The sequence below is a fragment of the Lycium barbarum genome, chromosome 8 (assembly GCF_019175385.1).
Source record: "Lycium barbarum isolate Lr01 chromosome 8, ASM1917538v2, whole genome shotgun sequence".
Classification (NCBI taxonomy): Eukaryota; Viridiplantae; Streptophyta; class Magnoliopsida; order Solanales; family Solanaceae; genus Lycium; species Lycium barbarum.
In genome coordinates, this window is record NC_083344.1 from 128,266,540 (window position 1) to 128,293,582 (window position 27,043).

Genomic DNA, 27,043 nt, shown 5'->3' on the forward strand with positions numbered 1-27,043 from the left:
TCGGGTACTCGCGCCATTAAATTCGGATTTGCTCGAAACAAGTGTTGGTTACTTATCAACTACATTTTAAATTCGATTTTAAATAAACAATTTAGAGCATTATTAATTCATTCCCAAAATTTGTTTCCCATCCGGTGCTCAATATCAGCATTAAAGTCCAACAAAATTCATTTCGCGGCACCTTTTCACGCGGATTAAAACTTACCCGATAAGAAATTTCACTACCTTAAGACCGTTAATTACCCATCAACTATATTTTAAATAAATAATTTAGAAAATTATCAACTCATTCTCAATTCCCAATTAGCTTAAAAAAAATGTAAATAAATTACACTCTCAAATATTCCGCCCTTGCATCGCCCATTTGCCACTACGCCCACTGCTACAACAACATATATACCCACACACGTATCTTCATCCATAATTTCACCTCTCTTTTTTTTTAGCTCTTCAGTATCAGTAAGAGCGAAATCGAAAAACCTAGGGTTTGTTTGGGGTTTCAATTTTGCACGTAGTTCTGTGTGCGATACTGTGTGTGAAATTAACCTAGGGTTTTGTTTTCATTTTGCCCTAAAAGTTATCGTCTTATCATTCTAACAACAACAAAAAAAAATGGCTGGAAAAAACGTGATCTCTGATGACGAAGGTTGTTTTCTTTAATCTTAATTTTTCCGATTTTTTTTGTAGAAATCTGCTTCATTGCTGGTTGGTCATAGATTTTGAGAAACTTGAAAAAAAAAAAAAGGGTTTATGAAACTTAAAGTTGTGTTTGGACATGCATTTAACTTGGAAAACAAATTGAAGTTTTTTGAGGAAATGAAATCTGCTTCTGACCCGTTTGATCATAGATGCTGTGAAGCTTGAAAAATATAGTTTTTGGACCTAAAGTTGTGTTTGGACGGAAAAAGTTTGAAGTTTTGAAAACTGGTCTAAAAATTTGAAGATTTGGAACTTGAAAAATTTTCTTGATTTTTTTTTTTTCAAAAACTGATCAAATTCCATGGACAAACAGTGTTTTCAACTTTTTTTTTTTTTTTTTTTGCAAAAAAACTTTCAAAATCTATGGCCAATTGGGAGCTTATATTAGCTGAAAATGTTAGTAGTTAAATGCATTTTTTTTTGTAAATAATTGTATTTATATATATATTTTTTGTTGTGTGCAGATGAAGTTGGAATTGAGGAAGAGGAAAGGGATGGGGATGAAGAGCCAGTTGATGGTGATGCAGTGGATGAACGTGAAGACGAGGATGAAGACGAAGAAGAAGAGGGTATTTATTTGCCCTAATAATTTAATATGGTTGAATTTTATATATATGGTTACATTTTTGTGAATGCTATGTAATGATTTATCTATTGTTTGTTATGTCTGCCTTACTTGTGTATTTTATATTTTGAAACTGCTTTATTATGTGTTACTTGAGTCGAGGGTCTGTCGGAAGCACCCCACATGTGGGATTACATTGGGTATGTTGTTGTTGTTGTTGTTGAATTTTCATATATATATATATATATATATATATATATATATATGTGATTCAGTTTTTGTGAGTGCTATGTAATGATTTATCTTTTGTTTGTTATGTCTGCTTTACTTCTGTATTTTATATTTTAAAACTGTTTGATTATGTGTTTGAGCCGAGGGTCTTTTGGAAACAACCTGTCTATGTCCCCAGACTCCACATATGGTATTACACTGGTTATGTTGTTGTTGTTGAATTTTCATATATATACGGTTATATGTGTTTGTTGTAATTGGGTATGCTGTCCAGTAGTATTAGAACTGTTCTTGTAGTTTCTTGTTCTTCGATTTATGTCAATACCAGTGTTTCTTGTGCTTCGGTTATCGCACTATTTTGTTGTTGATTCTGTATGCTATGTACTGCTTTCTATATCGAATTATTTCGTTGTTACTGCTTTCATTTCTGTATTCCTTTTTTCAAATTGCTTTGAGATGCTTTACTTGAGCCAAGGGTCTGTCGGAAACAGCCTCTCTATCTCTATGAGGTAAGGGTAAGGTTTGCGTACACTCTATCCTCCCCAGACCCTACATGTGGGGTTACACTGAGTATGTTATGTAGTTGAATTTTCATATATATATGGCTATATGTATTTGTAGTAAGTGGGTATTGTGGTGTTTTTATTTGGGCAGAAGGTCAGGAAGAATATGAGAAAGATGGGTTTTATCCTGGAGATTGATAGTTTTTGCCCTTTTTCTTCCATAGCAGTTAGCGCTCATAATGTTATAGCCTGTTAGCCTGTTATTAGAGCTACAAGATGCACTAATAATGCATGGTTCTGGCAGAAATTCCTATGTTAATTGGTTGATTTTAAGGAATAAAGATGATATAAATTTGGTTGTATTCTCTTGCTTTGAAAGCTCTGCTAATTGTTTTTTCTAAAGGTTTCCATGCTTATATGTATTTGTTGTAATTGGGTATTCGGGTGCTTTTATTTGGGCAGAAGGTCAGGATGAATATGAGAAAGATGGGTTTATAGTAGATGATGTAGAAGAAGAAGAAGACAATGAGGATGAAGAAGATAGAGCTGACAGTGATGATGAGAGGCAAAAAAAGAAGAAAAGGAAGAAAAGGTGAGTTTATCTTTTCTAATATTGCATATTTTCTTATGTGTGGTTGCCTTATTTATTGCTGGTTTAGGGAGTCGGAGAGGAATTACGTGCTTGATGAAGATGATTATGAACTTCTCCAGGAAAGCAATATTGCGGTGCCTCGTCCAAAACTTGTGAGTTGCAATTTTTACTTACTGAATATAAAGACGCTAGCAAACACACATATATATATATATGCATTTTGTATGTAGGGGTTTGATTTTGTCAATCGGTGTTTACACTTTCTGATTTTCACCCTGGCTGATTAGGAGAGCAAAAAGTTCAAGCGGCTAAAAAAAGCTCAGAGGGGTATGGAGGATGAGCGTTCTGGTTTTTATGAGGAGGAGGAGTTTGACGAAACTGGGAGGCGAGGGCGTACAGCTGAGCAGAAGCTCGAGCATAGCTTATTTGGTGATGATGAAGGTAAACATCGTTTTAATTGTCTTCTTTGTTGGGGTCTCTCTCATGTTGTTAACTGAACTCCCCGGGATAATTCCAGGGCCACAACTCGAGGATATTGCTGAGGAGGAAGAAAGATTGGAGGAAGAAGAGGATGCCGACATTGGTGAGGAAGATGAAATGGCCGACTTTATTGTTGATGAAGAAGAAGTTGATGAACATGGTGCTCCTATTAGGTATAGCATTTGAGATATATGCGGGTGTAGGATTCATCTTGATGTTTTATATAGTTTTCTGATTTGGCTCACATTGTTTTTTTTTTGCCCCCCTCTTAGTTGCTTACCTCTTAATTTGTGATGCAGAAGGAAGAAGGTGAACAAAAAGAAGTCCAGGCAGGCACCAGGAGTTTCGTCCTCTGCTCTCCAGGAAGCCCATGACATATTTGGTGATGTTGATGATCTTTTGATGCGTCGAAAACAAGATCGAGCAAAATCGGGCATGCTCGATGAATCCAGTGAATGGGGTGAAAGGAGACTTGAAGATGAATTTGATCCTACTATTCTAGCTGAGAAGTACATGACTGAGAAGGATGAGCACATTCGAAAGATAGATGTCCCTGAAAGAATGCAGGTGCAACACTGACATTTTTTCTTGTGATTGCTTTTTACATCTTAGTTTTCTTGTCTGGGTAGGTTTTGTTGTTTTTCTTGTTTACTATGCTACTTTCTTAATAGTAGAATCTCTTGTTAATTCTTTGTAGATATCTGAGGAAAGCACTGGTCCTGTGCCACCTGAAGCCATTAGTGTGGAAGAGAGTAACTGGATCTACAGTCAGCTTGCTACTGGTGTTGTGCCTCTTTTTAAGAAGAAAGATAGTGGGACAACTGAAGAAGTGAATGAGCTGCCCATAGATAAAGATGACATTTTGAGATTTCTGGATTTGATGCATGTGCAGAAGTTTGATGTGAGTTCTAAACCTTAACTAGGATTTGATCTTATCTATGCATGACATTTGAAACTCTACAAATTTTTGCTTTGTTATTAGGTCCCATTCATTGCCATGTACCGGAAGGAGGAATGCATGAGCTTATTAAAGGATCCAGAAGAGGATGAAACCAGTGATGATGGCCCAGATAATTCTGACAAAAAACCTGCAGTAAGATGGCATAAGGTGAGACTTGTTCTCAAAGTATTATGGATTGTCTCATGTGGAGAACCTTGGGAATATGAAATGAATATTGAACCATATTATGCTGCAGGTGCTTTGGGCAATCCAAGATTTAGACAGAAAGTGGCTCCTCCTTCAGAAGCGGAAGTCTGCGCTTGAGTTGTACTATAAGAAGCGGTTTCAAGAAGAGTCCCGTAGGGTGTATGACGAAACACGTCTAAAGATGAATCATCAGCTCTTTGAATCAATTACAAAATCACTCCAGGCGGCTGAGTCTGAAAGAGAGGTTGACGATGTTGACTCAAAATTTAACTTGCACTTCCCACCTGGAGAGGTTGGTGTGGATGAAGGACAATATAAGAGGCCAAAGAGGAAATCACAATACAGTGTTTGCAGCAAAGCCGGCTTATGGGAAGTGGCAAGCAAGCTGGGATACAGCGCCGAGCAACTTGGTTTTCACATGACTTTAGAAAAGATCGTAAGTATTCACTTATATGTTTTGAATCTGCCGAATGTTGAAGAAAGTAAAATTGCTTTCATGGTGACTATTGTCTTGATCAAGGAATCACTGGAGGGGTCCCATATTACTGATTACACCTACACATTTGAACTTATTTTTAGAACATCATTACTTTTGGACTAATGAGATGCGTTCAACTAAGTAGACAGTACAAAATGATGGCCTGCGCTTATTTAAATATGCATAGTCTCCTACAGAGTGGTGCATCCCGTTTGTGAGAGGATGACTTGGTAACTTGTGAATGTTCAACCTAGTTAAGACCTTTAAATCGCACAATGCTGAGAACTATATTTTCAGCACTCAAATATTCTCCAAATAGCTATTTTGCTCCCTTCGTTTCCTCGTTGTTGCTGCTGGAGTTGGGTTTAATTCCTTGAAGTTCATCTCTTATAGTCTTATTTGCTGAGGGGGTTTTAGGTAACATCTTACTAGTTGGAACTGGGAAATCACAGTGAAGGCGTGAACTTTCTTGCAGGTGGATGAGCTGGAGGATGCTAAGGAACCACCAGAAGAGATGGCATCGAACTTCACCTGTGCAATGTTTGAAACACCGCAAGCTGTGCTTAAAGGCGCTAGACACATGGTATGAGGACGTTTATGTAAAACTTACTTTTCGATGATTTCGTTCATGACTGTAATAGCTAATCCTCAGTAATCAATTTTAGGCAGCAGTAGAGATAAGCTGTGAACCAAGTGTCCGGAAACATGTGCGTAGTACCTATATGACCAATGCCGTTGTATCAACGAGCCCTACTCCTGATGGGAATGCGGTGATTGATTCCTTCCATCAATTTGCTGGAGTCAAGTGGTTACGGGATAAACCTCTCTCCGCATTTGAGGATGCACAGTGGCTTCTCATACAGAAGGCTGAAGAGGAGAAACTCCTCCAAGTAACTATCAAGCTGCCCGAAGTTCATCTTAACCAGCTGATGACTGAGTCGAGAGATCATTATCTCAGCGACGGTGTGAGTAAATCTGCTCAGTTATGGAACGAACAGAGAAAGTTAATACTTGAGGATGCATTTTTCAATTTTCTTCTGCCTTCGATGGAAAAGGAAGCAAGATCCTTACTAACAAGTAAAGCAAAGAACTGGCTGCTTATGGAATATGGAAATGTTTTGTGGAATAAAGTGTCAGTGGCACCATATCAACGCAGAGAAAATGATCTTGGCTCCGATGAAGAGCCTGCACCCAGGGTTATGGCTTGCTGTTGGGGCCATGGAAAGCCAGCAACCACTTTTGTGATGTTGGATTCGTCGGGAGAGGTTTTGGATATCCTGTATGCTGGATCTCTCAGCCTTCGTGGCCAGAATGTTAATGATGAGCAGCGGAAGAAGAATGACCAGCAGAGACTCTTAAAATTCATGATGGACCACCAACCACATGTTGTGGTGCTAGGAGCTGTAAATCTGTCTTGTACACGGCTTAAGGAGGATATTTACGAGGTATGCAGCCATTAATTTTATTTGATTGGTAGCGAATGTGATTAGGGATAAACTAGCAGTATTCTGGTAGGATATTTAGTGCCTGTTTCAGCCATATTATAAACGATCTTTTTATCTGCATAACTTCTTTATTGCGGTGGCTAAAGTATCTCGACTGTTTTTGTGATTCAGATTATTTTCAAGATGGTGGAGGATAATCCAAGAGATGTTGGCCATGAGATGGATAATCTGAACATAATATATGGAGATGAATCCCTTCCGCATCTTTATGAAAATTCCCGCATTTCTGCTGACCAGCTTCCTACACAGTCAGGTAACCACTCTCCTGTGAGCTTATATACAACTGTTAGGATTTTGCTGTACTTATCCACTCCAGGGTTTTAGGTATTGTGAGGCGGGCTGTGGCATTGGGACGTTATCTTCAAAATCCTTTAGCAATGGTAGCGACATTATGTGGACCAGGGAAGGAAATTTTATCTTGGAAGCTGAATAATTTAGAGAGCTTTCTCACACCAGACGAGAAGTACGTGATGGTTGAACAAGTTATGGTGGATGTAACTAACCAGGTGGGTGTTGATCTTAATTTGGCTATAAGTCATGAATGGTTGTTTGCCCCGCTGCAATTTATTTCGGGGCTGGGTCCCAGAAAGGCAGCATCTCTTCAAAGATCCTTGGTAAGACAGCAGACAATCTTCACTAGGAAGGATCTCTTAACTGAACATCATCTTGGTAAAAAGGTATTTGTCAATGCAGTTGGCTTCTTGCGAGTACGGCGCAGTGGATACACTGCAAATAGCAATACATATATTGATTTGTTGGATGATACAAGGATTCACCCAGAATCCTATAGTCTTGCACAGGAGTTAGCAAAAGATATTTATCTTAAAGATATGGGTGAAGAAGATAATGATGATGAAGAAGTGCTTGAAATGGCAATAGAGCATGTTAAAGAGAAGCCACATCTGTTGAGGTCGGTTAAAACTTATGAATATGCTAAAGAGAAGAATCGTTTAAATAAAAGGGAAACCCTTAATGGTATAAAGTTGGAGCTGATGCAAGGGTTTCAAGATTGGCGTAGACAGTATGTGGAGCTAAGCCAGGATGAAGAGTTCTATATGATTTCTGGTGAGTCTGAGGAGACGCTTTCTGAGGGAAGAATCGTGCAGGCAACAGTTCGCCGGGTTCAAGCACAGAAAGCTATCTGTGCTCTCGAGTGTGGATTGACTGGCATTCTTACCAAGGAAGATTCTTCAGATGATTGGAGAGATGTCAATGATTTGACTGAAAAAATGCGTGAAGGTGATATCTTAACTTGCAGAATCAAGTCAATCCAAAAAAATAGGTACCAGGTTTTCCTGAGTTGTAAAGAGAATGATATGAGAAATAATAGGTATCAGAATAATCAGAACTTGGATCCGTACTACCATGAAGATCGCAGTAGTTTACAGAGTGAAAAGGAAAAAGCTCGTAAAGAAAAGGAGCTTGCAAAGAAGCATTTCAAGCCAAGGATGATAGTTCATCCTCGATTCCAAAATATAACGGCAGATGAAGCAATGGAGGTATGTTATTGAATATATTCGCAGATAGTGTATGCAAATTTCGTTCATAGTTCTTATGTTGTGACACGCAATAACAAGAAATACGGATCTTTTCTTTTATGAGATCTTCTACCATTTGATGCCTAAGCTAATGTTGATAGTCTCTTCATACATTGTGCAGTTGCTATCGGACAAGGAACCAGGTGAAAGTATCGTACGTCCCAGCTCACGTGGACCATCGTATTTGACTTTAACTCTGAAAGTGTACGATGGAGTTTATGCTCACAAAGATATCGTGGAAGGTGGAAAGGAACATAAGGACATAACAAGCTTGCTCCGTATCGGAAAAACACTGAAAATAGGAGAGGATACTTTTGAGGATTTAGATGAGGTACTTTTGCTATCTATCCAGTTGTTTTATATTAATGACAGTTGTTCCTGATCTAGTTTTTGGTATCTCTGTTCCTGTGGTTTTGTGGGAGGGGGGATTGCAGGGAATAGGGAATATATGTTCCCTCGTAGTGAATATGAATCATTAGCGATCAGCTATCTTCTTAGGTCTTCCAAGTGGAGAAAAGAGTTGAATAAAGCAAAAAATAAATAAACAAACAAATAAATAAGTAATAAATAGAAATCCTTAAGCTGATGGTTGAAGCTCTCTGAAAGTAGAACTAGAGCATGGGTATCAATAGCTTGCATTAACGTCATTGTAGATAGGAAATAGGATTTGTTCTCTCTCTCTCACTCTCTCTGACAGTCCTCTTCTCCAGATCTCTTTCTTATCTCTTTCTTTGCACTCCTTGTGCAAAAATAATTTGATGAGTAAAGGTCCTGGATTTGCTTGACCTTTTTTCTTAATATAGTTGGAGCTGATTGGAATTGCTACTGCTTTTTTTAGACAAAAGAAGTATTAGTTGCTTCGAAGCATTTTGGTTGTTGGTATTTAGTTGGCGATGGCTTTCTCTGATATGTTTGTTATCTTTGGTTGATTGGACTAGAAATTTCATGGGGGTTTATTGTAAATTTTGTGGTCCTTGGGATATTTTTATTGGGCACGTTAATTAATTTTTTAATCCCCTAGAGGTACAATACATTTTTGGATATTTTATTTTTAGTTTCTTGGAAACACTAAGGATCTCATTGGTTTTTATGTTGTGTTTATTTCAGGTAATGGATCGGTATGTTGATCCATTAGTAGCTCATTTGAAGACAATGCTGAATTACCGCAAGTTTAGGAAGGGAACAAAGGCCGAACTTGATGAACTTTTGAAAATTGAGAAATCTGAGCAGCCTACGAGGATTGTCTATAGCTTTGGTATTTCTCATGAACACCCTGGAACATTCATTTTGACTTATATACGGAGTTCCAACCCACACCATGAGTATGTGGGTCTGTACCCGAAAGGATTTAAGTTCCGCAAGCGGATGTTTGAAGAAATTGATCGACTCGTTGCATATTTTCAAAGACACATTAATGATCCTCATGACTCTGGACCATCAATACGATCAGTTGCTGCAATGGTGCCTATGCGCAGCCCTGCTAGTGGGGGCTCCTCAGGATTTGGTGGCGGCTGGGGTGGTTCATCCAATGATAGTGGTCGAAGAGGTGGTAGGTCTGGGGACAGAGATAGGTCTTCTGGACCAGGTAAAAGCTGTCCCTCCGAAATCTCTCTCACTCACTCCTCTTAGTTACATGATGAAAGTTGATGGTCTCCAGCATGTCCTAAATGCTGAGGAATACAATTTACCAGTTTCAAAAAAAAAAGTTACATGATGAAAGGTTGCTCTGCAATCTTATTGTCTGAAAGTGCTAAACCAACTTTAATGGGTCCTCTAACTGGTGACTCCTTTTTAGACACCTATTCTTTATTCAAGCTAAAATTGAGCTGGATTTGCAGCTAGGATTGCCCTTATTTTACGTATCTCCTTCCAGCATTGATTGGCCCGTGTCTTCAAGTTGTGGCAGCGGGCCCTTCTGTCCTCCTTTTCCCCTAAAAAGTGTTTTGGCTGGGTGGGTTGTGGTGGTCTTTCTTGCGGGTGAGAATTGTCTTAACTGCTTATCCTACTTCGCGGGCGTGCTATTGGACTTTTTCCCTTAAAATGTCACAGTAGGTTGGTCTCTCAACTGAGCAGGTTGAGATAGCATCCTTCTGGACTTTTATTTGCCTTCAAAGAGATGAAAGAAACTCTCGCGGCTGAGAGAACATATAGTGTTTATCCTACTGTGTCTAGAATTTGTTTTCATTCCGTTGGAACTCATTCTACTGTTAAGCTGTAATATACGGTTCTTAATATCGAGGTTGATAAAAGGTGAGAAACGTACATACTGCTTGTTAATGGGCACTTTCGGTTTTGCAGGTAGAAATGATTACCGAAATCGAAGCAGCCAGGATGATCAAAGTGGATTGCCGCCCAGGCCCTACGGTGGTGGCGGTGGCGGACGCGGGCGCGGGCGTGGACGTGGTCGGGGACGTGGTAGAGGAAATAATGATAACGACGGGCAAGATTCAGATTATGGCTCTCAAAAGTGGAGTTCTAAGGAAGGTGGAGGAGGAGGTTGGGGTGAAGTCCAAAATTCACCTGCTAGGGACACTTGGGGTGGTGGTGGAAGTGGTGCTGGAGGTGGTAGCGGAGACGGAGGTGGTTGGGGTGCTAGTCCTAGTGGTGGTGGCGGCGGCGGCTGGGGAGGCAGTGGTGGCGGCGGTGGATGGGGACAGGATTCCGGTGGTCCGTCCGAGGATTCTGGCTGGGGTGGCGGTAAAAAGTCCGGTGGCAGCGGAGGTTGGTGATCATATGTATGATCGAAGCAATTCTTTTGATCATGTAATGCTCTTACTTGTGTAGTGTTTTGAACGTACGGCCAGTTTGACTTGTTTTCTTTTGCAAGCATAGATAGTTATCCAGGTTTCAAATTTGCATCCTTTAACTGAATTTCCTTTTAAGTACTAGTTGTATCTTTGTAACTATGAATCTTTGCCCTCTCTATAGATGTTTATCTGTAGTAACATGCACTTCTTTACCCAAGTGTTATACATGTTGGATCGGTGTATTTATGTTGGGATCATGCCTGTTCTGATCGAAATATGTGAAGTTTGATTTCCAACCAAAATATGACAATCTTGGGCCACTAGTTCAGGTGCTAGCTATTTTTTATTAAATTTCTAATAACGGTGGTATATGAACCAGTTTTTGCTTCTCTTGACTATTTTATCTAGTCTAATGCTATCCTGCCCGCATAGGTGCTGGGTTACTAACTTTGTCAACCAAAGTTTTAAGCAGATATAAACAAATCAATTGGTGTGTGTTGTCTCGGATGGAATTTCAACTTTACTATGTCGTGATTTTCATTGCACTTTATTGATCACAATGTCACCGCTCTAAGAAAGGTGCAATAGCTAGTTGAGATGACAAATTTTAATGTTACTTGGACATTGTTTTCCTTTTTGTATACCTGAGCTTTGTTAAATTGCCTAGGCATTGGAAATCTCGCATGGAAAACTGAATTACATTGTGTCTCAAATAATAAATAATCAAACCTAAATGAAGAATCTAATGAAATATTTTTTCACCGGAATTTATATGGGGTCATTTGCACCCTTGCCTCTATTTTGTGCTGGCCTTAACTTTTGCCCCTCAAGGCAATCGATTTTTCCTTTAGGCATAAATTTATATTTTCGCATCATAATATCTCAAAAGTTATATCGACGCCTTAAAAAATCTTATATCCCGCTAAGCATAAGTTTGATTTTAATGGGCAAAATTAAAGACCAACCCATTTGAAGGACAAAAATTAAAGACCAGTCCATTCGAAGAACAAATTAGGCAATATCTTCATTTATATACTGAGGACATACAGAATTGACCTCAATTTGTTTGAGACTGATGGCATTGATTCAACAAAAGAAAATATGAATAAATTAAGAAAATGAAAAAATCCAGAGAAACTAACATTTTTTGTTTTTGGATAGAAAAACAACAAATATGAAAGGCATAGACATGAAGTGAAGTTGAAAATAACATTTTGGGTATTACATGTGCAAAAATTGAATTTGGTCACGGGTGCGTGCGGTGTACCCCACAATACACAACATAATTTTGAGAAGGAACCTTTGTGTCCGTGATTGGCTCGTTTGGTTCATTGTGCTTCAATCCGTTTTAATATTTAATGCATGTCTCTAAACTTTCGTTGTTTTCGTGTACCAAAAAAGATAGTTGTCACGATCATATTATATGTAAACCTAAAAATTATTCTCATTTCTTGTTAGCAAAGCAAATGGAGTTCATTTGTGAATTTAGTTAATAACTTTCAATAATGAAATAATTCCAAGTAACTGATTATTAAAATAATAAATAAATTTACTTGTATCACTAATCTTGTTACTGACAATCGAAACTCAAAGACTGATCTGATGGAAGTGCTACTTAAAAATAACTGTCGCTTGATACGAATGTTTTGTGTATTTCAGTTACTGATGGGAGGTGTAACTTGCAGAAATCTTGATCTCAAGCCAAGCATACTCAAATTCTTAATGTGTGTAATGTTAGAACAATAGTACTAGTATTTATTAAGAAATAGCGGTATAACAATTTTTAGTAAATATATGGAAGTATCACATTTATATATTATTCCCATATGCTATGCTTTCTGTTTTGTTGGTTTACCTAGAAAGAGGTTAGGCTTTCTATCCAAATCAATGAGAAGTTTTTGTTTGGTTGAGCGTCCTCTTCGAAATTGAAATAAAATATATATCAGATTAACAAATAAGTAATAACTACGAGTGGCGATTGCTTACCATTATATTCACTTTTTAGATAAATTTGGGAACAAGAAAGTTCTTTCTTTAAAGTAAAAATAAACAACCTTACCTAGTGTCACTTTATTTGCCACTTAAGTTAGAATTTGATACTACCTTTCCTGCTGACGAGGTTATTTTTTTTTTTGTTCAATTATCCCTTTTGTCTAAATTGGTTTATGCAGAAAGAGTGTCTTTGGTTTCTCATTTGGTACTCGGTATTCGAATTGGGGCCCCGATTATTTTGGATTCGCATCGGGTAAGATCCATTAAAGGAGAAAGCGCTCTTTATTACGATTTTTTTTCATATCCAAAACTCGAACCCCAAATTTCTAATAAATAAAAGAGTTACTATATAATAATCAAAAGTTGTCTTCTATCTATGTAAATAGAATTCCATAGAAGGAAGTGGATGGAGAAGTAGATCTCTAGTCTATTTTTAGAATGAAAATATTGTTTAATGGAGTTCAGAAAATCCATTTTAAGAGTAGAAAATGAACTAGTATATATTCCTTACATCATCGCAAGGTTTGATCTATTTAAGTAAATCATAACTTAATCGGAGTTAATCACTGTAATAATAATACAATATTGTTTTCATTAAAAAGAAAAAATGAATCAAGCTTCAATCCTAAATTAACTGTAGTCTAAACATATGAATTTGTTATATTTTACCAACTAAGGTTCAAAGAAGTTTTTGAATTAAGTGACCAACATATGAATTTGCGATAACTATGTTTTTGTTTGAGCCAAGGGTCTATTCCAAATAACATCTCTATCACACAAAGGATAGAGATAAGGTCTGCCTGCATGCTGCCCTCCTCAGATTCACTTGTAGAATTACACTGGATACGTTGTTGTTATTGATCAATTGACTTAATTCAAAAACTTTTTAAAGTTTGTCTCTTTCTTTTTTTGAGAAAATTATGTGTGTACTTTTTTCTGAAAAAAAATTACTAACCATATTTATTTTTTGGGTACAATTAGTACCATATTTATGTCGACAAGACAAGAGACCAAAGTTGACAAGAAACGTGTAGAAGTTAAACCTTTCGTTTGCATATGTGACTTTATTACAAAATCCAAAACAACAGCCAATAAAGCGATAAACAACAACTTAAAACAAAACGCCATTCTAGCAAAAACAACAAAAGCTTTTCCTCTCTGCTAAACCAGCAAGTTAATTAAAATTATACCTGCACTTAATATTTATATTAAATTATACTAATTTATTATGATTAAACTATGAATTAAAGTGAAATTGTGTTTATTAACTATAACTTAATTGATACTCCAATAAGAGTATATGCATAGACACGTGTTATATATTCATTTGATCGGTATAAACATGGGCACGAATAAGTTGTTACCTTTAATTAATTGCAAAACTTTCTCCACTATTATAAGTTCCTAAGGTAAACTACGTACGTAAATTTCCTAAATTACGCATTTCTTTTTCATTTTATATGATTTGTATATTTATTTTTACTCTATTTTAAAATAATGATATAAATTTACATTTGGAAACTTTTAATTTGTAAATTTTTTCTTATAATTAATGATACCTTTATACAGCCAAATAAATGTAAAATGACAATATGTTATGTGCCTAAAGCTTTTATTTTTCTTACTAGACTTTGTACCCATCAAATATAATACTTTCTATGTGAAACTTACTTTTCAATCTAATCTTAATACTTCTAACATAAAATTCATATTCGATGTTTATGCTAAAGCAATGAATACAATATAGTTTTTTATATTCAAATTAACCATGAATTAAGTGTATATATACAACAACAATAAAATATCTAGTGTGGTCCCATAAATGAGATGAGGTAGGATGCATACAGACTTTACTCCTACCTTTATGGGAGTAAATAAGCAGTTTCTATAAACAATCGGCTCGAAAGAAAAGACATGAATTATATATATATATATATATATATATATATATTCTTTAATTTTTACATTAAATTATTTAGCTAGCCTTTTACCATAAATTTTAGGTCAGATTTTCAGGATTTATCTTTAAATATTTGTTTGGTCATATATTTTGGATAAGATTTATTGGGTGAATAATATTTTACCCCATATTGACTATGTTGGAGTAAAAGAAGTGGAGTACATATGATATTAGTACCACTCTTTGAATTAAGTCTTACCAAAAAGGAAGTTTCTTTCTCTCTCTTTCTCTTTTTTCTTTCTTTCTCAATACACTCACAGCAAAAAGAAAAAGAGAAGAAGCAAAAATATCAATGGAGTTTCTCTTTCTCTCACTACAACACAACACCAAAAATGGAGATTAACAAAAACCCACATTATTATTACTTGCAAGAATAATGGGGAAAGTAGAAGAAGGGAATCAATTACCAGTATCAAGAGTAGGTGGAAATAACAACAGGGACCAAAATGTAGAGAATGATAATAGTTGTGGGAGATTAAGTAAATGGGTTAAGTTAAGATGTGTATTAGCTTTGTTGTTTGGTGGAGCTGTATTGTTGAGTGCTGTTTTCTTGTTGCCTATTTTTCATAATGGAGATCTTGGGGTTCTAGATCTAGACCCTAAATTTAGAGGTAATTACACTTTTTTTTTTAGTGTACTTTATTGTGTTAGAATTGGGTTTTTGTTTTTGAGATCTTAATTAATCCTTTTAATCTGATTTTTTTCTTAAATGAACTGGTGTTTTTGATTTATGGGTTTCTTCTAATTTTGTAAAATTAAGTGAAATTTTCACTATGTAGAAGTACCCTTTTTTCTTCATCTTTGCTTTTGGGTTTTTTAGTGTTAAACATTGTTGTGTTGTTTATTGTGTTAGAATTGGTAATTATGGGTTTCTAATTTGGGCTTTTTTGAGATTCTAATTACCCTTTTTGGGTGGGTTTGTGTAATCTTATGGTTTAATCTGATTATGCGTTTCTTAAATGAAGTGCATTTTTCAGTATTTTGAGGTATACATTTTTTGGGGGGGGGGGGGGGGGGTTAGTGTTAACATTTTTGTAGTAGATCTTGTTGTGTTAGAATTGGTAATTATGGGTTTTTGAGATCCTAATTACCCTTTTTGGGTGGGTTTGTGTAATATTGTGGTTTAGTCTGGTTTTGTTAAATGAAGTAGTATTTTTGATTTATGGGGTTCTTATAATTTTGTAAAATGAAGTGAATTTTTCATTATCTTCTTGTGTAGTTTATTGTGTTAGAATTGGTAAGTATGGGTTCCCAATTTGTGTTTTTTGAGATCTTAAGTACCTTTTTTTGGGGTGGGTTTGTGTAATCTTATGGTTTAATCTAATAAATGAACTAGTGTTTTTGATTAATGGGTTTCTTCTAATTTTGTAAAATAAAGTGAAATTATCCCAGGGTTCCCAATTTAGGTTTTTTGAGATCTAAATTACCCTTTTTAGGAGGGTTTGTGTAATCTTATGGTTTAATCTGGTTTACTTGAATGAACTGGTGTTTTTTTATTAATTGGTTTCTTCTTCTAATTTGAAGTGATTTTTTCACTATTTGAGGTTGTTATTTGTGCAAAGTTGGAAACAGTCTTTGCCGTTAATTTGATATGCAAGACATAGAATGCATTTTCTGGAAATTAAGTAATTATGGGTTCCCAATTTTTTTTTTTTTTTTTTTTTTGAGATCCTAATTACCCTTTTTGGGCAGGTTTGTGTAAATCTGATGGTTTAATCTGATTTTCTTAAATGAACTGGTGATTTTGATTTATGGCTTTTGTAAAATGAAGTGAAAATTATTCACTATTTGAGGTTTGAGGTTGTTAAGGCAAACTTGGAAAAAGTCTTTGCCGTTAATTTGATACATAAGACATAGAATGCATAGTGTGCTGATATATGTTTGACATTTTTTCTTTATAGGTCTGGTTAGAATACTTTTTAGGTAATCTCCTATTTTAGTAATTTGTATATGTAATTAACATCAAATAATTAAGCCAAAGTTTTCTGTTTGATGTATTGCCTTCTTTTGCCTTAGAATGTTACTTTTGCTCATTTTAGCACCTCAAAAAATATACCCTTTTCTGTCTCTGAGATGGAGTAGAGTAATAACCTTATAAAATAATTGTGTATGTTTTCTAGCTATCGAGGTTATGAAGAATTTGATGTATACATACTAATCTACCAGTTCAAAGATCAAAACTAAAGGATGAAACTGGTCATAAGGATATGCTGAGTTTCAAATTTACTTAACACAGTCGGGCTTACTAAAGTACTCCATCTATTACAAATTGTTTGTCTTAGTTTGACTTGGCACGTAGTTTAAGAAAATAAAGAAGACTTTTGAATCTTGTGGTCTTAAACTAAAGATATGTATAATGTACCAAAATGCCCTTTAATCTTGTGGTCTTAAAAATGCCACGTGGGATTTTAAAATTAAGGCATTCTTTTTGAAACAGACTAAAAAGGAACGTAAAACAAACAAATTGAAACGAAAGGAGTAATTGTAGACACTGCAGTAGCCAGTAGGATGGTATATCATTGTCACTGTTCCGAATCTCCACGAAAATTTCCCCATCTCTTTTATGCTCTTAAGACATTTTCCGATGTTAACATGCCTTTCTCAAATGCACGATGTTCAAGAAACTGCTCCATAGTTCAGGACTTTCATGATGGTTCAGCAATTAAAGGGTGTCCTTTTTCACATTTTTATGCACCAGCATGTGACACTTTGGGCCTTTGTTTTTCCTGTTCTCATATGTGGGATAGACATTGATTATAAATTCGTAAAGTACTGGGACCAGTAGATCCACAATCCTAAACATGCAATGTCGGGAGAGTTTGATAACTGACACTTAGCTAAGTTAGTGTATGTGTCTTCTGTCCTTGTTTGCAGAGGAGCTTCTGGTGGTCCGTTTAGTTCATTTAGTAGCATCCTAACGTCTCAAATTGACGTCATCACATAATTTTGAGTTGATCATTAGTGTTTAGCTTCGTTTCATCTTTCAGTGGCTCAACTACCAATCCATCCAATAACAATATATGTAACAAACAAATCTTACTATAAATTATGAAAGAAAGAAAGCACATTAGTTCCTATTCATATATAAAAAGTAAAATTAGAAGTACACAATTGTTCTCTTCTGCAGATTTGAATCAACTTCTTGTTTATTTCATTCGCTACTTTCTTTTCTATGATTATTAAATTTACCAACCATGTCACAAGCAACTTATGCTAGTAGAAGAGATGCTATTGATGGATTTACTTGAGGGCATAGAGTTCTTAATACCTTATGCTAATACATTTAAAAGATAGCTGATTAAATTACATCCTTTGCACATTTGGATATACTTTCACCTATTGATATGTCACTATTTTTTTTAATCTGGGGCTTTCTAGGTCATGACATAGTAGCCAGTTTCATGCTTGAGAAGCCAGCTTCTTTGGTTGAGGAATATACCGTGCAACTTGAGGATGATATTTTTGATGAAATAAGTGTTTCCAACACCAAAGTATGTTCAAATATGGCTTTTTCTTTGTTTTCTCTTTCCTATCTTAGATTAACTGCTTTTGCTATTTGTTCCTTTTCTTACATATTTATGCTTATTACAGGTGGAAATAATATCATTAGAAAATATAGCTGGATCAAACATAACAAAGGTTGTCTTCGCAGTTGATTCTGATACTAAAAATACGAGGATCTCTCCAACTGCTCTGAGTTTAGTCAGATCCGATCTTGAAAATGTAATTATTCACCAGCCATTTCTGCGCCTGACGCTATCTTTGTTTGGGGATCCTTTTTCTTTCGATGTGCTGAAACTCAGAGGAGGGATTACAGTGATCCCTAAACAAAGTGTATTCCTTATGCAAAATGTGCAGATCCAATTCAACTTCACATTGAACTTCTCTATTGATGAAATTCAAGATAAATTTGATGAACTGACAAGCCAGCTGAAATCAGGGGTACATCTTGCATCATACGAGGTATGTGAATATGATTGTTGTTAAGTGCATTGACTTGTATATCCTTTTCTTTCCCTGGATTTTGGCTGGTGATGCAATTCATGATGATGTAATTAAGCTAGCGATTATGATTTCTTTTCATTATGCTTGTCCTTTCCTCATGCTCTTTGGCTTATTGTTCTTGCTACATGACGCTTACGACTCTTCTTTTTTTGTTTACTTGTATAGTTGACCAAGTACTCCGTCCGTTTCAATTTGTTTTCATACTTTTGTTTGTAGTCTCTTTAAAAGAATGCCGCTTATCTATATTAACTCTTTACCTCCAACATCCTACATGACACATTTAAGACCACAAGATTTAAAGGGTATTTTGATACATTACACACATCCTTAGTCTTCTTTATTTTCTTAATCTCTGTGCTGAGTCAAACTAAGACAAACAAATTGAAACTGAGCTGAGTAATAACTTTGAAGTTCTAGGATTTTACCTGCTTCTGCAAGTTCTGATTTTGTAACAAGATTGTCATCAATAAAAACTGTTGGGATAGTGATAACCATCATTATGGTTCAATAATTCTATTTTTTGCAGTTCTGTTTTGAGCAGTGTTATCAAAAGCGAAAATCGCAAAAAAGCTCTAAGGTCAGCTGGGGCTTTAAGCGCATATAAAGCGTGGGCTTTAATGAAAAAAGGCGCAATGGTGCAAAAATACAAATATAATTATGTTTAGTCCAAGGCTAATAATAATAAGCATGTATAACAAATATATGGACAAAGAAATTGTAAAAACATTACGATAAAGTGAAATATCAATTATCTAGTGTCATGTCTTCAAGAGAAGCTCATTGGCAAGGAAAAATATGTCTTAGGGCCTTGATGATGACACTGAAGCGCACATAAAGCGAGGCGAAGCATTCAACATGTTTTGAGCCTTGCTTCAGGGCTTAAAGCGCTCTTTTGACAACATTGGTTTTGAGGTGCAAAGGTTCCGGTGTTTGCACCTTCTATCTGCTGCTTTGCAGGAAGACCTTATTTAGCAGATGTTCGTGCACTCACACATATATTTATTTTCGTATTTATGGACTGTAATATTAACAATACTTGTGAAAACATTGGGTCCCCCCCTTGCATAGTATGATTGTTTCTATTTTTTATTTAGAAGCATTCATGTTTACTGTTGCTTGTTGATTGATATTTCTCACTTCTCTTTGCGATGCAGAACTTATACATCAAGTTGACTAATGCAAGGGGGTCAACCGTGGATCCTCCCACTATTATTCAGTGTCAAGTTCTTCCACAAGTGGGGATTCCTCCTTCCAATTCTAGGTTGAAGCAGTTGGCTCAGACCATTGGTTCTAATTCTAAAAACCTCGGCCTGAATAACACCGTATTTGGGAGGGTTAAACAAGTTAGCCTGTCTTCTACTTTACAACATTCTCTCGGTGGTAATGGCGGTAGTCCTTCACCTTCTCCATCCCCTCAACCTCACCACCACCATCACCACCATCACCACCATAGCCACCACCATCACCAAGGTTCAAACGTTGCTCCTGCAATTTCACCTGCTCCGAGGGCTGAGAAAGGTGGATCAGTTAGTGGGAAAGTTTCACCAGCATCTGCACCCGTTCTTGCACCTGCCCCTGGACGTACAACTCACAAACGTCACAAGGCCCAACCTCCTTGTCATTTTGGGAGGTACCCAAGGAAGGCAAATACTCATCCTCCTGTGCCTGCGCCTGCGCCACCTGTTCGAGCACCAGTCCCTGTACCTCACATTGCTCCGTCTCCACAAAAACACACACATCCTCCTACTCCTAACCCTCATAAAATCCCTGTGTCATCAAGCCCATTGCCCTCTGTAGTGTATTCTCATGCTCAGCCTCCTCCAAGGACACCTTCAGTTGCTGAGACCCCGCATCGAACACCTTCAGTTTCAAACTTGATATCATCTTCATGTAAGTAAATTCGGACAAGCATTGTCTGTTTGTTTTGTATAGAAAAGCTAATGAGCTCTTGAAGCATGTTAATCGATCATTCATCAGTCGTCAACATTCTCTACCTTTCTTTCAGCCAGGAAAGGATAGGGAATTATCTACAATATTTTACTCGGACTCTTCAAAATGCCGACGGGTGCGTGTCGGATCCTCCAAAAGTAGGGTTATCTTTGGACAATCCGACATGGGCGCTGCAACATTTTTGAAGAGTCCGAGCAACACTACATACAGTCAAACCTATCTATAATAGTGTCATTTGTTATGACATTTTTTGGCTGCTACAGCGAAATGGTGTTATAGAGAACATGTAATCTAACATAACATGCAAGATCGCTTCCACAAAAAACATGGTTGTTATAGTGAAATGTTATAGAGGACTGTTATAGAGAGGTCTGACTGTATGTCCAAGTATGTTTAAGAAACATACTTGGGACACTCAATTGCTCTTGAGTTTTTACTCTTATTCTAAATGATATTCTGATGATACTCCATGGGCAGCTTCAACAGGGATCGTTTCTTCAAACTTGTGGGCGCTCCCGCTGTTTCTACTTCTTGTACTACGTTTATAGCAGCAGAATGCAGGATTTCCCCCCTCTGGCCACTGATATCTGCCTCTTGTATGAAAACGAGTTCCACGTATCTTTTCTTCCACGCCGAGGGAAAACTAAATTGAGGAGCTTTACGAAGAGGGAACAATGCCAAAAGGGCATCCCTCGCACCCAAATGAATATATGTGGTTGTTTGTGCTTGTAAATACTGTATCGAAAATTCAGTACCCCGATGCATTTTCAGGTTTAAGTCACATAGGTGACAGGCCTGTAATGACATGCATTACCGCTGTTATGTATGATACCTCTTGCATAAGTGCAAAGAGGTTTAAGAAAAGCAGCCAACAAATGTATAACAATGCATTTTTGTTTCTAATATCTTCTGAGCCCATCAAAACTTCAAAGTTAAGCGTGTTTAGGTGAGAGTAGTACTAGGATGAGTGTCCTTCTGGGAAATTCTGGTGTTGCATCTCTCTTCGTTATCAACAAAAGAAAAGGAAATAAGAAACTTGCAAGCACGTCAACTACTACTCCTAGCGATTAACTAAATTTTATTCTCTCATTTACTTATTGTATTTGCCTGATTTACTCGGGAGAAAATTGAAATTTCATTTATCTTATGTTTGATTAGGAGTATTAGTTAATACCAAAATCTTGGTATTAGCCATTCCGCATTGAATGTGGGATAATATCAATCACTCGATAAGTACTGGTTATATGCTTTGTACTATTGCAAGCAAAGAGTTTGTGTTGGAGTCTCATCGCTTTAACAAAAAATAGTCTCATCTTTAGTTCAAAATTGCTTTATTGATTTATTTTATGTTTATAATACAATTGCATATAAAAAGCAAAAAGTAGGGGTTTAATAGCTCAGTTGGTTGGTTACTTTAACTTTCATCTTGTTTGTGAGGTTCTAATCCCCTCTCCTATTTTTCCTTTTCCTACCTTCTATGTAATAAAATACATATATATATATATATATATATATATATATATATATATATATATATATATATATATATATATATATATATATATAAAATCACTTATTGGTTGGTTTCAAACTGGTGAAAATGTCACCCATATTTTATGTCACTTTGGCCCTTTTACTTTTAATAACTAGATTTGGTGTATCAACATTTTTGGCCTGTAGGGGACAATCTTTGACTAGGATCATGATAACTCATGTGGCTACTCTGTGATTTAGATTTGTTATATCCACAATTTTGAATACTAAAACAAAAACTTTCCTCCATCTTCAATTAGCCTTTGTTAGAATGGCATTTAAAAATGTGATGTGATGAGTCTTATTCTGTCAAGTGAAATCATGTAACCGAGTCCAAATTTTCGTAAGTTTGGTACATTACTAATTGAAAAAGTACACATTATATGGAAGTAAGTCGAGGGAGGGAATGGTAAGGAAAATGAAGAAGATGGAAAGTTAAGAAGAGGGATATTCATCCCTTCTATTTTCTGGTCTATAGAAATGTCATCTTGTAGAAATGTAAAGTAAGATTGTATATAGTAGAAAACAAACGAAAACTTAGTGTACCGAACCACTTGTATTGTGAATTTCTTTATTAGTTATTTAAATCGGACTTAGTCAAGACTCAAGAGTGAGGTTCTTGTTAAGAATAATTAGGACGTCGGATAGGAAATTAATATGTTGAGTTAAGGGTATCAAGAAAGCTGCATGAAAGAAGTATTTTCTTTTTATAATTCTTTTATTATAAATAGGAGGTGGGGAAAGGGAGGCCGGGGAAGGAATTATAAGATGATGAATTTAATCTGTCTACAAAGTGAAAGTTCAAATAACTATCAAACGAACCACTAAGATTTTCAAAAAGAAAATTATACGACTCTCTCCGTCTCAATTTATGTGACACTCTTTTATTTTTAGTCAGTCTAAAATAGAATGACACCTTTCTATATTAGTAAAACTTCTACTTTTAACCTATAATGAAATGATTTCTAGCACACAAATTTTTATGAATTATTTTAGATTACAAGTTTCAACAGTTTTTTTTTACTTCTTAAATTTTATGTCAAATCAAACACTTTCATATAAAATGACACGGAGAGAGCAATACTTTATTTGGGCAACTTGTAGTTTTTTGTTACCAACTTATAATCTTTTTTTTGGATTACTAACAAGAGTTTGAAATATGACAGAATGTCAGAATCATATGTGTGGGTCCTTTCTGGTGGGTGCATACAGGCTGGAAAATTGTTGTACGAAATATCAAGGAACGATCCAGATTTTTCTTTTATATAGTGTATTTGAGCATATGCGTAAATTTGATTTTGGATGTTGATCCAGCACATTTTGACATCTGAAAAGTGGTTGGTCCAACCTAGTTATTGAGTATAATAGAAAGTAGCGGATCAAAAAAAGAGTCCATTTAGCTATTTGCATATCCCTTAAGAAATTACTAACTTCAAGAAAAAAATATGTAAATTGATTAAACTATCTCTAATTAAATAGGCATTGAGATTTGATCACATAACACTTAATAGGGGCAAATCTGAAAAGATAAGGTTAATTGTTTTTTGATTTAATAAGTGGACACTTTTTTTTTACCCAAGAAAAAAAGGCTAAGTGGACACTTTTTTTTATCCGGATGGAGTAATACTGAAGATTTAAAATAATTTTTATAACATCAATGCAACTTACCGGTTATAATGGTAATTATTCTACTTTCCTGTTCACCGTATTCAAATTTGCTATGAAAAAGTTTTAAATCAACTTTAACGTTCAGAGTGCCCTTTTTTTTTTTCTTTTTCGCAGAAGCCTTGAACGTATTATTATCGATCTCTCACACTGATTTTGTGAAGGGTGAACACACTAATTTTGAAATTGAACGAAAAGGCATCAGTAGATGAGATTTTCAACCAAAATATGTGAGTATTTAAAGTTTCTTGCTGAAAAATGTATAATGTATTTTTAATTCATGTATAATATGTGTATAACCTTGTATAATAGGTGTGTAATTTATGTATACCTGGCTACCTGCTAGAAAAATAAACAGTGAAACAGACTGGCTATTTATGTAAAGATCCCATTCCTATATTGGTATATTTCTGTGATGGCCAAACCGTCCAATACAGCCCAATGTAACCGTCCAATACAGCCCAATGTCTTCATTTGGGTATTGACTAAAAATGAGGCTCAATATATGGGCTTTCTTATATTTGGGTTGTTCCCCCTTTCACGGAGAAACCATTGGGTCAAAGATTAATTAATCTAAAGTTTCAGTTTTCCACCAACATTAAACTCTGTATCTGCTCAGTTTGCTACCAATGGGTATATTTACTGATGAGGGATAGTTTATTTTTGCTTCTTGCATCACTTTGCTCTTGTGGAGTACGAACAATAAGCACCAATGTAACGAACCCATGTTGTAGTGAAATGGATGATTGAAATTACACGTACAAACATAGGAGTTCATCACCAAACTATTACAAATACTTCAAACTAGCAATCAAATCTTCCAAAGAAACAAAAAGGAAGAAGGAAGGAAGGTTCCAAAATTAATCTAAACAACTAAGAAAATAAAGAGACAACTTCATAGCATAACCCTAATAGAATAATTCCGCTTCTATATATAGTCATCTCCACACATAGTGCACATGCTCCTTTTAACCAGGATCCCAAAGGTAATTTGACAATTTCCCATCCATGTCCTTCCATAGATTAGTTTGGTTCATAACACTGATCCAGTTAGCATATAAGCTGCATGAGATGTTAGGATTTGAATCCCAAATCCGACCTTTGTAAGCAGGTTCCCAGGAAAGATTGGAGGGTCACAGCTGGACCACTTAAATACCAACCTCCTTAGACAGAACTTACTTACGCCGTGATGTAAGCGAAGAATAAATAGCACACACAGATTTATAGTAGTTCACCCTCAATGTGAGAGCTACGTCCACGTTGCTGCTGCAGATCTTATTAAAGAAGAAATATTACAAGTGTTTACAACACTCAACCTCACAACCCCAATCCCAATTACACTCAAGAATTTTACCACAGAAAATTCTCTCAAAGACCTTCTCTTACTTAGGCCTTTCACTAAGAGTATTTCTCTTAGTTTCTCTCTTGGGATGTGTAGTCTTCTTCAATTTGGTGTGTTTACAAATGAACCATAAGCTACCTATTTATAGGAATGAATTTCCTATGATGAGGTAAGCGCTTACATCACGACTATCATGAGGTAAGCGCTTACATCACGACTATGTGAACAAAAAAGAATTGACTTGTTTGGTCAATTCCACACCTAACATGAGACGCCCGTGACGAATGGGGGCTGATGAGGGCGGGTCAAATAGGATTTGACAGGCTGACAAGCTTCTGAAAATGAGGTACACATGACACACCTTAGATGAATCCTATATTGGAGTGAGAGAGGAAAATGAATAGCTTTATAAGGCATATCTTGAGTTCACACGGTACGCGTGCTTTTGGTGTTCGGTGTGACATAGCTCGAAAATATATCTGTGCGGACCTTGATCCAACAATACGTGCCATGAACTTGGATCGTAACACTGTAGTTTTTTCTTTTGTTGATTATATGTCTTTTAATAAGAATATTTTGTACAAGTCATTAATGAGCTTAATGGATGATGTGAACTACAGTAAAAAGTCGACTAATATTAAATCCTCCCCTTGCTTACGTTGATTTATCTCTCTTTGTAGCACGTTGGCGAGATGTTGTACAATAAAACTAGGTAGCCTGCCTTTTAGATTTTAAAAGTCCAAAATCAAATAGTATTGGATTTTGCATGTTGGAATTTGGATTAAATTTTGACCCGTCAGTTTACATCTTTGCTGTTAGCAAATTGGCCTGCCTTTTTTAATTTTACACGAAATATACGTCTAAATTCAACTCTTGATTATGATTTAAACTTACCTTCCCATTTGAAATATTTCAAGAAAACATGTCCACATTTTGTGAATTTGTTATTTGGCTGTGCATACGTGTAGCTTGTACTATGGAATATCAATCACTACTTCACTAGTCCACCAGAAGACATGATAACGAAACATCCACACGTGCAATTCTGCGGCATCATGGAAAGGTATCGAATTAAATTTGTCATTGAAAAGGAAATGTCAATTATTACAAATTTTAAGACCTATATACTGTATTTGGAATTATTTCACAGGATTTAATCAACAATTTTGATAGATCATTTTGATTATTCAGATATGCATAATCCTCGTTTGACGACCGTGGGAGAAAAGAATGATCTTGGGGGGCTCATAAAATAATAATTACTGGAGTACGTTAGTACAATTGATTTATAAGCAGTAAACTAATATCGTTTTGATAAAAGATTATTTTCGTAATCCACAGTAAACTTTATACCATATGTCTAATAGCAAAATGTCATCGAAGTGCTAGCTGCTAATATTAACAATAATAATTTCCTAATCAAAATTTAGTTATACTATGTTTGAAAGCTTTTGTTTCCAATTACTTTGTCCGTCCATTTTTACTTATTCATGTTTAACTTAACACATTCCTGTCCATTTTTACTTATTCATGTTTAACTTAACACATTCCTTAAAAAGTAATTAATAAAATGATAATTAGATTACTATATCACTCTTTGAATATAATAAATTCAATATTTTGAGAAATGCATTAACAAATGATTTTAGTTAGTAATAAGTGTAATTTAGGAATTATAGTAAGTGATAAATTCTGTTTTGGTTTGCTAAAGTGAACAAGTAAAAATGAATATCTATTTTTAGTATAGTAGACAAGTGAAAATAAACGGAGGGAGTATATCTTATTATGGAAACAATCGTTTCAAAATATAATTTGCATTATTGTCTGTTGTTGCATATATAGCAACATTCTCGTACTTTAAAGTATAATAAAAGCATAACAAGAAATTAATTCTGAACTTAAAGTTTAGAAAAGATTAATATATCATTAAATGAATTAAAAAAAAAAAAAACATCATTAAACAAACAAAGAACATAGAGAAAATGCTAGGCATTCATTTATTACCATTGATATTATTGATACAACAACAACAAATAGCTCTTGTTTTCAGTGTTTACAAATATAACCACATATTCCAATCCATTTCAATCCACTGTTCTAATTCCATCAAT

General features: G+C 35.6%; 2 protein-coding genes across 3 annotated transcripts; both read left to right on the forward strand.

Annotated features, from left to right (window-relative positions):
* Positions 1–354: 354 nt before the first annotated feature.
* On the forward strand, positions 355–10,697 carry LOC132607323 (transcription elongation factor SPT6 homolog). 2 transcript variants are annotated; one of them, XM_060321259.1, is made up of 17 exons: positions 355–646; positions 1,164–1,268; positions 2,461–2,590; positions 2,658–2,742; positions 2,878–3,031; positions 3,108–3,243; positions 3,370–3,637; positions 3,768–3,971; positions 4,053–4,178; positions 4,267–4,653; positions 5,171–5,278; positions 5,361–6,140; positions 6,312–6,453; positions 6,525–7,699; positions 7,860–8,069; positions 8,846–9,323; positions 10,037–10,697. In XM_060321259.1, the coding sequence occupies exons 1-17, from the start codon at positions 613–615 to the stop codon at positions 10,465–10,467; spliced, it is 4,953 nt and encodes a 1,650-aa protein (XP_060177242.1). In that variant the 5' UTR covers positions 355–612; the 3' UTR covers positions 10,468–10,697. The 2 variants fall into 2 exon arrangements, with proteins under 2 accessions (XP_060177242.1, XP_060177243.1); XM_060321260.1 differs by having other exon boundaries at positions 2,464–2,590.
* Positions 10,698–14,618: 3,921 nt separating this feature from the next.
* LOC132607324 (uncharacterized) lies at positions 14,619–21,316 on the forward strand. The gene is made up of 5 exons (XM_060321261.1): positions 14,619–15,048; positions 17,816–17,928; positions 18,029–18,400; positions 19,597–20,332; positions 20,870–21,316. The coding sequence occupies exons 1-5, from the start codon at positions 14,814–14,816 to the stop codon at positions 20,938–20,940; spliced, it is 1,527 nt and encodes a 508-aa protein (XP_060177244.1). The 5' UTR covers positions 14,619–14,813; the 3' UTR covers positions 20,941–21,316.
* Positions 21,317–27,043: the final 5,727 nt, after the last annotated feature.

Coding starts and splice junctions, on each gene's coding strand:
- LOC132607323 (XM_060321259.1), top strand. CDS start 613: ATGGCTGGAAAAAACGTGATCTCTGATGACGAAG. Junction 2,591..2,657: donor AAGAAGAAAAGGAAGAAAAG/GTGAGTTTATCT, acceptor TTGCTGGTTTAG/GGAGTCGGAGAGGAATTACG. Junction 2,743..2,877: donor CGGTGCCTCGTCCAAAACTT/GTGAGTTGCAAT, acceptor CTGGCTGATTAG/GAGAGCAAAAAGTTCAAGCG.
- LOC132607324 (XM_060321261.1), top strand. CDS start 14,814: ATGGGGAAAGTAGAAGAAGGGAATCAATTACCAGTATCAAGAGTAGGT. Junction 15,049..17,815: donor TCTAGACCCTAAATTTAGAG/GTAATTACACTT, acceptor GGGGCTTTCTAG/GTCATGACATAGTAGCCAGT. Junction 20,333..20,869: donor AAACTTGATATCATCTTCAT/GTAAGTAAATTC, acceptor CTCCATGGGCAG/CTTCAACAGGGATCGTTTCT.